The 13649-nt window shown below is 35.2% G+C and overlaps 1 protein-coding gene across 4 annotated transcripts in view; it reads right to left on the reverse strand.

Annotated features, from left to right (window-relative positions):
* Positions 1-13575, reverse strand: part of CCDC82 (coiled-coil domain containing 82) — a 32204-nt gene extending 18629 nt beyond the window's left edge. For 3 of the 4 annotated variants that reach the window (XM_029956635.1, XM_029956637.1, XM_029956638.1), the window contains exons 1-3: positions 13491-13575; positions 8791-9524; positions 8123-8327 (exon numbers count right to left, since the gene is read on the reverse strand). In XM_029956635.1, coding sequence (XP_029812495.1) covers positions 8123-8327; positions 8791-9510 — 925 coding nt within the window. In that variant the 5' untranslated portion in view covers positions 9511-9524; positions 13491-13575. Of the gene's footprint in view, positions 1-8122; positions 8328-8790; positions 9525-12998; positions 13168-13490 lie in introns of all 4 variants that reach the window. The other variant, XM_029956636.1, reaches the window with a different exon arrangement.
* Between the last annotated feature and the right edge of the window lie 74 nt (positions 13576-13649).

Consider the following 13649-nt stretch of genomic DNA (forward strand, 5'->3'; position numbering starts at 1 on the left):
ATGGGAGGTGGAGGAATTATGCTCCTGGCATCTCAGTTGGAAAAAAAGATTTTATTGAGCAAGTAAATGGCAGGCATAGTTCTATACGCTTAGATGCATTGTTTTATTTCTCAATACAAGCCTATGAGGTACTATCAATACCTTTCGTTTATTTTTGTTAAAGGAAATAAATACAAAGAGGATGAAAAATTTCCCTAAAAATCCCTATTGAAACCAGGGCTGGAACCCAAGCAGTCTGGACTCCAGATTATCCCCTAGGTAGACGTTGTTCTGCATGGTAGTTAGGTTTGATAATATTATAGTTCAGAAAATAGAATTTTAGATTTGGATGGGAAATTGAAGGAAATAATTCAAATCTCATTTACAAATTTTTAAAATGATGCAATGATGCAATTTCATACCTGAGGTCACAAAACTAGATAGAGGAAGAATCAGGACTAGAGCTCAGACCTCCTCCAGAGTTTTGTTTTTGATTTTTCAGTGCTTTAATCCCTATTTTGGATGAACTTCTATGGAATATCCTAGGAATATCATTTAAAACTTTCTTCTATGATTTTTTTTCAAAAAAGTACAAAAGGATATAGGAGAAAACCAATAATATTTGTGTTTATGCATAACTTGATTTTTCCAAGGTATTTAATCTTGGGGTAGTTAATTTTCCCATACTTAATTGTAGTATAATCTAATCATTCTGCTGATCTCCCATGCACCCTTTATCATATATTAATTTCAAATATATGCTAGGATCTTGTTTCAGCACTGTGTACCTTTCTTAATGATCTGGCTGTCACTCTCATGCCAGCCCTACACTGCTTTACTTACTGAAATTTTATGGTAACTTTTATATCTGGTGGGGAAAGTCCTTCTAATTTTGTTTGTTGTCTAATTTTATTTATTCTCATATATTTTCCCCAAGTGAACTTTAGCACTGTTTTTCAAAGTTAAATCAAAAAGTTAAGGGGCGCCTGGGTGGTTCAGTCAGTTGAGTGTTCGACTTCGGCTCAGATCGTGATTTCACGGTCTGTGAGTTTGAGCCCTATGTCAGGCTCTGTGCTGACAGCTCAAAGCCTGGAGCCTGCTTCAGATTCTGTGTCTCCCTGTCTCTCTGCCCCTCCCCTGCTCACACTCTGACTCTCTCTCTCTCTCTCAAAAATAAACATTAAATTTTTTTTAATAATCAAAAAGTTAACTTCAGAAGAAATAATTTTTTGTACTATTTATTGCTTTCCAGAAACATGGTATGTCTCTCCTTTCTTTCATGTTTTCTTTGCTATTTCTTTGCAATCGATGACCTATAACGTCATGCTTTTCTTCTTAAGATTAGGCATAGGAACTTTTTTTAAATTTCTACTATAAATGGAATTGTCTATCATTATATCTTCTAAATAATTATTGACAGCATACAAGTAAACTACTAAATTTTACATATTCATTGTGAATCTTGTCATATTTCTGAGATTTTTGCAAATTCCCAATAGATTCTTAGATATTTGTGGAAAATGAGCTTCCTGGCACATCAGAGAGCTGGATAGAGGAAGATACTATTTGGGAATTTCTGGGCAGTGACTCTGCTTTCTCTTCCAACCCTGAGAAGGATGTGGTCTTGCTAGTGCTAAGCTTATTTCAAGAAACGAGAAAATGTTTATAAATATTCCTTAGGAAGAAGCGTACAGACTATTGGTGTGCTTTCTTCTAAAATGTAAGCATATAACCCTGCTGTAAGAAAGCAGGGGCAGAGCAAGAAATTGGGTTCTTTTTCTACTCTAACAGATCCCCCTCAATAGGCAAAAAAGAACATAAGAAAACTATGGAGATATATGCTGTATCTACTCCTGCTCTCAATGTATTCATATCTTTTCTCTTAACTTTCTTATCCCTGGTTAAATACGTCAGAAACTTATAGCTTATCTGTATAGGTAAAATCAGATTATGTTCAAATAATCCCCTTTCCTTTTCAAAAGTTGTATAACTTTCTCTTAGTACATTGTTCAAAGCATCTAGAAGAAAGTAGACATTTTTATTTTGTTCTTTCAAGAGAGTATCTCTAGTGCTTCATTATAAATATATATTCTTTTAGTATAAAATATTCTTTGTTGTGTAAAGGGCATATGCTAATATTACTATTTTTTGATACTTGTTCTTTTGCTTTTAAATTAGATGGCATTGAATTTTATGAAATACTTTCTAGAATCGATTAAAATTACATGATTTTTTTCTTTTTTGATATAGTAAGGGAACCAATTGATATATTAAACAATTTTTATGATCCTAAAAATGATGGCTAGCTAACCTTTCTTCACTCTTGTAATTAGAAAAGTTATTTCCTTCCTATATCTATTTGCAAGTCTATTTTTATTAACTTATTAGGATGTGAGCCTCCTTGATTTGCATAAATGGGTGTGTCCAGCAACTCAACTCTATTTTCTCCTATCACACTTTTGAATTCATATTCCCATGTCCTTCCATCCAAAAACATGCTATCTTTTAGCACATTCAAATCTTTTTTTACATACCCGACTAAAGTTATAGAATTTTCTTTCTTTAGATTTCCATGTATTCTGTATTTGCCCCCCAGAAAGTTGTGATATAGGATCATTTCTATTTCTTTATATATTATCTTCTCCCTCAGAACTGTTTTCATTTTCTCTATGCTAGAAGAACTTCTCAGGTTAACCTATGTATCATTGGTGAGACTTCTCTGTACTGTTAATTCTGATTTTTACATCTTTCAATATAGATTTTACTTCTGACTTTATATTTTTAATTTTCTGGCAACTTATCCTTATCATAGTGAGCTCCATTTCATCTCAAAGTGTTCCTTCTCTCTTTATGAGTTCCTGTTTGTTTTTCACAGATTGCAAGGCAATGCTTAATACAATTTCCTTCTGTTTCCTTTAATGAAACATTTTTCACAGACATTTTCTTCCTCTAAGTCTTTACAGGGCAATGTTACCTTTCCCTCGTGCCACAATATGATTTCACTGGTACTTTTCACTTATTCTACAAAAAAAGGAAAGTTCTAGGATTTAATATTTAACATAAATGCCTGTAGACTGTTCTTGGGCAAACTCTGCACTATGCTGATAGAATTATTCTCTGTAATTGCTAGGTGGAGACTAAGTTAATGTTCATTTTTAATCTAATTTCCAGTATTCTAGCAAGTATTTATCTAGCAAGACACCATAAGGCTGAGATGTACTCCTCTGTCTATACTTTGTTCTCTGCAACTCTGAACATGTGATAGAACTGGGAAAATAATATAAACGTCAGTATTTACAAATCTGAAGGTTATTCCTTTCTCTTTGTGTGTAACTTTCTTAGTGTGTTAACATTATAGGTCTGGAATACAATGGACCACTGCCAGTCTATCCCTCTACTTTTTATAATATCTCTTTTGGGAGCTGCAGTCTCAAAATAAATTTAGAGAAGTATAGGGATTTATGAGAAGAAAAAAGACCATGATTGTCTTCAACAGCTTCAGCCATGTAGTTGGAGAGGAAACTATTCTATTTTGAGATGTTACAGATACATCTCTCAGACCAAATGGCAGATAAGGAAGTGAGTCTTCCAGATAAAACTGTTCTCTTCAAAAATGTAAAATTGCATAGGCCACTGATTGTGGTTGTCACTTGAGTATGAAATTGGAATTAGAAAATGTTTCTCCCAAATTGTGATACGTTGACTATGAGTAGTGGTTCTTACAGAGGCGGAAGGAGGATGAATTTGGGAATACTAGCCTAATTACAGCCTGAGGCCATAGAGTAGTGTTGATTATTCATCATATGGGTTATTGCTTTAATGAGAAAACATATTTTTAGACTGTAAGAATCAATCTATAGCAACTCTAGAGCATAATCCCTTGATAAATTGAAAACTGCCTATATTTAATTTTGTTATATTCATAAATGGCATAAACACTGATAAGTATTAAAAACAAGTCATAAATTATCACTCTAACATATATGGGTATTTTCCCCTCTAATGTTTTAAGAAATTACATTTCTCTGTCTTGAAGTATAGACCCAGGAGCCTTCAGCCAATATACTTATCTTAATCATCCATACATTGAGCTAACAATAAGTTCCTATAATGTATCATCACCTTTAATGGGTATGAGAAATACAAAGAGAAGTGAAATGGATTAACAATTGAGGTTATTTTTTGGAAGTGGGAATGCCTAGTTGGATCTCTTTATTTTTACTTTCTTTTACCATAAAATTAACTCTTTTTGGTGTACAGTGCTATAACAGATGCATAAAGTTGTGTAACCACCACAACAACCAAAAAATAGTAAGTTCCACACTACCTCAAAACTCCATAATATTACTGCTCAATAATTTAGTTTTATACATATTGAGTCTGAGGTGTCTGAAAGACACTGGTAAAAATGTTCAATAAGAAAATTAAAAATGTACCTTAGGCTTTGCAGAAATCTGTACTAGAAACAAAAGTTTAGGAATTTTTGCTGATAGGTTAGGCAAAAGTTACAGGGAAGAGACTGCCTGACGCACAAACGGGAATTTGAGGAGGACCTTTGGAAACATCAGTATTTATGTGGCAAGTGGAAAAAGAAGAAAGCAATATTATAAAGGGAAGACAAGACAGAGTGGTACCACAGAAGCTAAAAAGAGAACTTTCTGAAAGGGAGGGTAGTCAGTTGATGGTGGCAAGCACATAACAATACTAGGTTAGCAAAAGAAATGAAAAACATTTTGGCAACTAGGAAGTAGTCACTAAATTTAATGAGAGCAATTTCATTGGACTGATGGGGGTTAGAGTGAATGGGAAACTTGAATAAAGGATAAAATTTAGAATAGTGGTTAATGAAACATACCAACTCAAGGGAGGAAAAGCATTGAATATGGTTACAAGTTAAGAAAAGACAACTTGTAATGATAAAGCCAGAAGTTGCAATTAAGAACACCCAAGATAAAATGTATTGCAAAAAAAATAAGATTCATCTCTCTGACATGGAGATGCTCAGTAGTAAAAACAAGCACAGAGCTCCTTGATATTAACTCCAGTTGAAAACTTACATCCATAGAAAAATCTGCACACAAATATTTACAGCAGCTTTATTCATAATTGCCAAAACTTGGAAGCAACCAACACTTCAGCAGGTGAAGAGATAAATTGTGGTACACCCATACAATGGAATATTATTCAGTGATAAAAATAAATAATCTATCATGCCACATTAGGACATGGAAAAAATGTAAATGCATATTATTAAGTCAATAAATTCAATATGAAAAGGCTACATGCTGTGTATTCCAACAATAAAACACTCCAGCAAAGGCAAAACTATGGAAGCATTAAATGGATCAGTGGTTGCCAGGGGTACAGGGAAGGATGGGAGAAATGAATAGGTAAGGCACAGGAGATTTTGAGGAGAGCACAACTATTCTAAATGACATTGTAATAACGAATACCTGTTGCATCATATTTGTCAAAACCCATAGAATGTACAACACAAAGAGTGAGCCCTGAGATGAACTATGAACTGCAGTTAATAATGGCGCGTCAATATTAGCTCATCAATTTTACTGCATGTACCAAACTAATGCAAGATATTAATTATAGGGAATCTGTGTGTGAGGGGGTTATATAGGAACTCTCTGTAGTTTCTTGTCTTCAGTAAATCTAAAATTGTCCCTTAAAAAAACAAGCACAGACATGTAGGATTGAGAAGGATGTTAAAAACAGTTGCCCTCTGCTGGACTTTGAGTTTCATTAATTAGCAGGAGTAGGTATGAGTGGGTATCACTGAGCAAATGTTCTATCACATTCTAGATATTATAACCCAGAATGATGGGATATCTGTTAGCTGAGTTTCCCTACACTTTGTGTCCAAGTGGCAAGTGATCAAGTGACTACTGATGTAAGGAAAATAGTCACTGACTTTCAAAATATAGATGCCTATCATTGGCATCTCTATAACTGATAAATTACTTGAAATTTGATTCATACCTCAATCTACTATTTTATTATAAATCATGAGACTGATATTGAACCACATTACATGTAATTTTAGTAAATATGCCCATTTAAAAGAAAATGGAAAGAATGCATTCTTGAAGAAAAAATTAAAAAATGTGTTCATTCAACAGCCTGTTTCTACCAGAGTGGTAAAACATCATAAAAACAATCTTTGAATTTATGCACAAGTATAGGAATTAGAAAAATACATATTTAAAGATACCTTGAAATGTCAGGGTCCTATTATTTATGTTTTAACTAACTGTTTGAAAAGAATCCTAATTTCCAAGCTCTGGTAAATTTCACTGGTACTTCAATAGGCCTGATAAAACCAATGATTCTCAAAGTGTGGTAGACACCTGGAAGTCCTCAAGTCCATTCAAGGGGATCTATGAGGTCAAAACAGTAACACTAAGATAATCATGCTTCTTTACCATGTTGGCATTTTCACTGATGGTACAAAAAGAAACTATGGGTAAAGCAGCTGGCTCCCTCATATGAATGATGGCAGTAGGACCAAACCACAAATAATCCCTGTAGGATTCGTTGCTACACACTCAGTAAAAAGCTACTTTTACTTAAGAAAGTACTTGATGAAGTAGTAAAAACTATGCAATGGGATGAAATGGGAAGTAGGTATAGAGCACCTAAGCTGCGTACACAGCATATGATTGATCATATTTTGAGGAAAAATGGAGTTGGAAGCTGAAAACCCTCATTTATCATGAAACGCCATGTTTCTTGAAAATGCAACTGATGGGTGCCTGGCTAGCTCAGTCAGTAGAGCATGCAATTCTTGATCTAAGGGTTGTGAGTTCAAGCCCCATGTTGGGCCTAGAGTTTACATAAAAATTAGGAAGAAAAAAAAGAAAGGAACAAAGGAAGGAAGAAAGAACGGAAACAAATGAACTGATAAACAACAGATATGCAGCCATTTGTTAACTATTTTCTCAAAAATGAATAAAGGAAATCTGTAATTTCAAGAACTCACAGTATTTGCTGCCAAAGATTTAAGAAACAGATTTTTATTGATATTAAAATTTTAGAAAACTTTTATCTGCTATTACTGTGAGCCTGACAGCTTCCTCATACCTAAAAAAATTTCTGATGAGATTGGTGATAATATTAACAAATGTGATTTCAAAAATATTGTAATATGAAATGTGTCAACATTTGGAAGATCTACATAATACAGTGAATCAGTATTTTCCAAATGACTAATGCATGATGTTACAAAATCACATATGGGTAAAAGAGCCATTCAAATCAAGACAGATTAATGGACTGTAAGTGAGCACTAAAGGTTCATTAATATAGTTTCAGATTCCATGTTGCAACTAATCTTTAAGAAACAATCACTTGTTTAATTGTGTAGTGACAAATAAGAATATCCACAGTATTTTGAAAATACTTTTAAAATCTTTCTCCCCTTTCCTGCTACCTATCTGTGTGAAGCAATACTGTTTTCATCTACTTCAATCAAAACATCAAAATACACTGAATGCTAAAGCGGGAATAAGAACCCAGCTGCCTGCTATTAAGCTAAACATTAAAGACATTTATTAAAATGTAAATCAATGCCATTCTTCTTTTCTTGAAAAGTTATTTTTAATAAAAAGGTTATGGCTCAGTCATTAAGCTTCCATCTGCAGCTCATGTCATGTTCTTGTGGTTCATGGGTTTGAGCCCCCACTGTCCTGTCAGCACAGAGCCTAGAGACTGCTTCTGATTCTGTCTCCCACTCTCTCTGCCCCTCCCTCCTTGCACTCTGTCTCTCTCTCTCTCTCTCAAAAATAAAATTTTAAAAAATGTTACTTATGTTAACCTGTAACAAACTTATTATTGTTAAAGTCTATTAATTAGTAAACATATTTTAAATTTCCCTGTTTTGTATTTCTATGATAGTAAATGTTGATAACCCACAGAAACAAAAGCTCTTCAGGGTCCTCAACAATTTTTAAGAATGTATAATCTTCCTGAAACTACTAGAATAAACTGTTATTCAGAGGGACAAAGTTACCTAAAAATAAAGCCATAGTTCCGAATCAATGACTTAGAACATGATAGTAAGAGGCTAATTTGATACTTGATATAATATCATGATTAGAGCAAGTTATAAAACATTTTCTTGATATTAACTTACAAAGAGAATTCTGTTTTACTAATTTCAGTTGTGATGTAGTCAATTTTTCTCCTCGCTGGCTTTTATTCTCTTCATCACCCTCCTCATCTTGAACTACAAAGCCATCAATAATATAGTCATCTCCATCTTCATCATATTCATAATCATCTTCTTCATCATCATCATCACTTTCGTCACTGCTTGGGCAGGATTCCTTCTCAGAGTCCTAATTAAATTAGAACATAACTTTCAGTAAATTGTACTTTAAATTTTTCAGTATGGATATGAAATTAAAAGATTAAATCTGAAGCCAACGATCCACAGAAATTAATTTCATATTTTAAGGTTAAAAAAATCTTGTCATGTTAAATGTTGAACTTTTGAATTAGGAAGAAGATAATATACCTTTGTAACTGATGTAAAATGTTTAAAATAAACATTAAGATTATAAGTAGAAGTTAAAAGGAGGAAAGACCATATTAAACAGTCTTTCAATTTTAATAGAGTGACGAACTGAGGCTCATTATAAAAACAAATTATATTAGATACAATAGTGCAGTCACACATGTTCAAAGATACTTGATTAAAAAATAAACTCAAGAATTGAGAAACAGAACAGACTCAGCACTTTTTTATAAAAATTAAGGAAAAGATTTAAAAAGTAACAAAACCAATAAAATATAACACACCTCAAAATCTCTACTACTATTGCGTCTCTGACGAGATCTTTGTTTTGAGAGTTCTTTCAGTTTCTGGAATTGTTCTCGCTTTCTTGCAGCTGAAGTTTTTTCAGGTGTTTTTTGCTCCATCTCTACTGACGAACATTCATCTTCAACCACTCTACGAGGACGTTTAACACCTACTTTTGGAACTAGGATATCACTGCCGTCACTCTCATCACTGTCATACATAACAGAGGAGACCCTTTTTCTCTTCCCCCGCTTGATATGTTCTTCTTCTAAATCCTCCTCTATTATCTGTCCAGTGTGTTTTTTGAGATCATCATCCTCTTGACTGGAATGCTTTTCATGATTTGGTGAGTCAGTACTTCTATGTTTGTTTTTGTTATTTTCTTCTTCATATGTTGAACTGTTGCCAGTGTTCATGATATGCTCACAGTTACTACCTTCACTTTCAACTGTAATTAATCTAAGTCGTCTTTCATTTTCCAGCTTTTTATTACTATCAAACCCCTTGTTACTGTCACATTCTTCCTCACTGTCAAGCTCTTCATCGCTGTCAAACTCCTCATCGCTGTCAAGCTCTTCGTCACTATCAAGCTCTTCATCACTATCAAATAACTGCGAAATACTACTTCTTTTAGTCCGCCTCCAATCAACTCGAGATTTCTGCTCCCGCTCTTGAGTTTTAGAATTTTTCCTTGTTTCGTGTCTTCTAACATGTACCATTTTCACTTAAGCTTCTACAAAATAAAGTTATTAGGAATATAATAATGATAACCAGATCACAACAATGAATGCATTTATGGTAAAATATATTTATTTGGTGTTATAAAATGGTTCACAAAGGTATAAATCACATAAAATTTCTGAGTGAAGATGGCAGAAGTTATTCAACAAATAATTTATTGAACATCTATGAAAAAACTGTAATGAACATCACTTGTGAATTATATTTTGTGTTGAAAGGGAGATATGGAAAAATCACGGTCCTGTTCTCCAGAAGATTGATTATCATCCATGCATAGAACATACAAACATATATTACGAAAAATGCAAGGTATTCATTTAGTACTAAGTGAAAGACAAAAATAACTGCAATAAAATATAAAGATGCAGGAAGAACAGTAGAGCAAATGCTTCACTGAAGATTTAACTGAACAGATATGCTCTGATAGACTTCTGAAAGATTGGTTATATTTCAACAACAACAAAAAATGACAGAAAAAGGGATTTCAGGCAGGTAAAAATGGTAAGGTCAAAACTTTGGCACTGAGAGAGAAGACGGTATGTTAAGTAAGTGCAACTGAAAAGGTGTGAAGAAAGACTTTATGCAGGAAAGAAAGAGACAATTATAGAAAAATAGGGTGGGGTTACCAGAATCATTCATCCTTAGGCAAAGAATTCTAAACAGAAATGATATGAATTATAACATAAAGCATCAAAAATTTATCAGAAGAAAGTTATAAAGTAGTAGCTGACAAAGGATAGCAGTGCAAAAGTAAGAGGGCACCTATCCACGAAGATGGCCGCTTCTATATGCTTTACTAAAACGGCAATGGCTTCAAACCACTTAAAGTTAAAGATAGAATATAATCCAATAGAAACCTATTAATCCAAAATTGGGTGAAAAACAAGTTTCATGGTGAAGCAGAGCATAATATTGGAATGGAAAATAAATACTATAAGTTTCTGATTCAGAAAAGGGTGAACACTAAAACTGCCGGAAGTATATAATAAAGGAACAATCAGAGATAAGTAATGTAACTGGAAAAACAGTTAACACATATGTACTTTTGCAGTTGCTAAGAAAAATAGACATATGATCACAACGTAACGAGACTGACCTCATAATGCATGTATAAGAATTTATATACTCTATTGAGTGCTATCTCCAAAGAAATCATCTTGAGGCTAATTATTATAATATCTACACTATGGCAGAGAATATTCTTAGATTTTCTATAAAACATAATATCAAAAAATACATAAGAACATGAAAATAACCAGACTCCATTTTTTATCCCAAAGAGTGGTTTAAATACCCATTTTATTGATTTGTCTCAGTTATAAGGAAATATTAACAGCTTCCAAAAATGAAATCCAATTTCAAAAGCTGAATATTACCACTACAGATATTTTTTAAATATGCTGTAACTTTGAAGATAAATCCAAAAACACAATGCCAAAGTGGTTAGAGCAATGGCAGTACCACTAAATCAAGTTTATACCTTTCCAAGAGGATTCCTTTTTTAGGATGGGTAGGAGTGTTAAGTAGGGGAAATACCACTCATTTGACGTACAAATTGTTATGTTTAAGCAATATGACAGTTTCTGTAATGGTAATATCTCATATAAAATCAGAATAGTGGTTGCTAAGATTATGGACCAGAAATTATCTTTACAGTGTAGGCTGAAATGTGACCTTATGATAGTAACCACTGTAAGATACACTGAGCATTGTAACAGTAATTTAACAAACTCTAGTCAACGGACAAAATATTCTATTAGTTGAAATTACACTTGGGTTGCATATTACAGAAGGCTTATCTTAAAATTAGCAAAGAGTAGTCAAAATTACCTTAAAAATCTCTGTATTACTCTTTAAGCATTGCTTTTTTATTTTTTATTTTTTATTTTATTTTATTTTTTTAATCATACTGATTCAGAGCAGGGCCATTCAGTTTCTTCTCCAGGCTTTAAACAGACTACTGTTGTTGGTGTTTGTTTCTTTTGATTAAGCACCAGAGAAACTGGGCAGCTTATATTTTGAAGCCATATGGTACAAATAAGTAATTTTTAAAGCACGCATAGTTAAGTTTGCATAAACCAGGCATGTGAATTACACTGTAATCTTTCTAATAAATCTGAATTGGGAGAAAGAATGAGAAAACATTTACAAAAACAAATGACAAATATGGCTTCAGTAGATACACTAAAGCAAGTGTGAACAGTAGGAATGTTAAATGAAAGATGATTTTATTAATACACAAGAAGATAATTTAAATATGGCTGGCTTCTCTTTTAAAATTGTGAATACTTTTAAAATGTTAGCTGGGGAAGGAAGAATGATGACAGAGAGAAAAGGTGAGTGAACTGAACCTAAGGAGAGAAATGAGAAGGTGAGGCTAGACCAATAAATAAGACATCTCTTGGTCATTAGAATTAAAAAAAAAAATCCATGCAATGGATGTAATTTGTTTATATGCCGAGTATACACTCAATTTCTTGAAATGCGAATTTAATCAAGCTTCTTTAATAATACCTTACCTTCAAAGAGAAAAACAAAGAAACTCCAACAGAAAGCATTAAACAAATGACGATCAAAACGATCACATCTTTGCGCTTCATTGTGAATATCACATAAAAGACATACACAAAAAAAGAGCATATACATAGCTTTGCAGTCTCCAAATAAGATAGATTAAAGGCAAGAATCCATACTGCTGTCTCAGAGTCATTCTACATCTAACTCAAAGGTACTTGATGATGCTACTTGAATGTCTCAACAGAGGAAGTATCATGTAGCCTAGGCTTTGAGGTTAACTTATCCTCAAATGATTCATTCTAGGAATAATTTGCCCTGTCAGGTGACATTTTACATTTTCAAGGTTTGAAGGGCAATGGAACCCCAGCCATTACTTGAAATTCCATCAGAAGGGATGCATTCCTATTTGTAAACAACGTCCCTCTCTGATATTTCCTTTTACAGAATTGTTTGGAGTGAAAACCTTAAGAGACCAAAAAGATGGTTATTGAATGCCAGCACAAGCCCGGAGCTGTGGCACAACTAGATGAAATCAACACGGTCTCTGCTTCCACGGAGCTCAAAATCTGATGAAATTACTGGGGACACCAGAACAAGCCAGCATGATACATGATTTAAGGGCAATAATGTTATAATTCTAATTAAGTTCTTTTCACATTGCTGTGGATACATTTATCACAGTTCTTCCACTGGTAGGAAACAGAGCAGCACGACATTACAGAAATAGGAAACGGAAAGATAAGAGAGAAAGCCAATTCCCTCCACTTAGAACCACGAACCAACACTCCACAATTTCGCGGAGTGCATCCTGCCAGCTTCGCATCCGGGACAACTACAGTATTCATTAAAATCTTTAACACTGAAGGCGGTTCTCTAACTCCAGCAGGGGTGGGTGGCATAGGAAAGATCCTCTCGGGAGTTAACTCGAGTCATTTTCCTGATTACAAACCTGGCTCCTTGGCGGGACGCAGGTAACCAGCGCAGCGCGCCCGCCAGTCCGCTACTCTGCCTCGGGGAGAGAAGGGCACCGCACCGTCGCTGGGAAACCGGACCCTTAGACCGAGCCTCACGAAGGATGACGTGCGCGGGACGACACAAACCCCCAGGCCATTGGGGAGCTCAGCACCCAGAAAACAAACAAGGGTCTGAAAAGACCAGAAACCCGCGAAACCACCACTCCAGCTCCCCACAACCAGTCCCGCCCACTTCCCCACTGCGGAAGGAACTGGCACTCGGCCTACCGCAGCTCAGCACAGGGGTGCGGCGAGTGCAGAAAGACGCAGAAAGGGGACGTCCCCCTCACCCAGACATCCCGGCGGGAATTTTTTTCCCTGCCCGCCGGGAGGCGCGGCTTTCCACGTTCAGTTAATAAACCATTAGCAGCCCGAGCGAAAGCAAGTCCCCGCCCCGAGCTGGCCCTGCACCGCCCCCGCGCCCTCACCTTTCAAAGCTCCTCCGCCTCTGCCTCCGCCTTTGCCTCCGCCCCAAGGTACCCACTCCAGACTAGCCACGCTCCTCCCCCTTCCGGGGACCAGGGGAAGTCCCGCCTCTGGGAGGAGCCGGGGGCGGGGCCGTCGGCGGGAGGGGGCATCTTCCGGGA

This window comes from Suricata suricatta, chromosome 11 (genome assembly GCF_006229205.1).
Source record: "Suricata suricatta isolate VVHF042 chromosome 11, meerkat_22Aug2017_6uvM2_HiC, whole genome shotgun sequence".
Classification (NCBI taxonomy): domain Eukaryota; kingdom Metazoa; phylum Chordata; class Mammalia; order Carnivora; family Herpestidae; genus Suricata; species Suricata suricatta.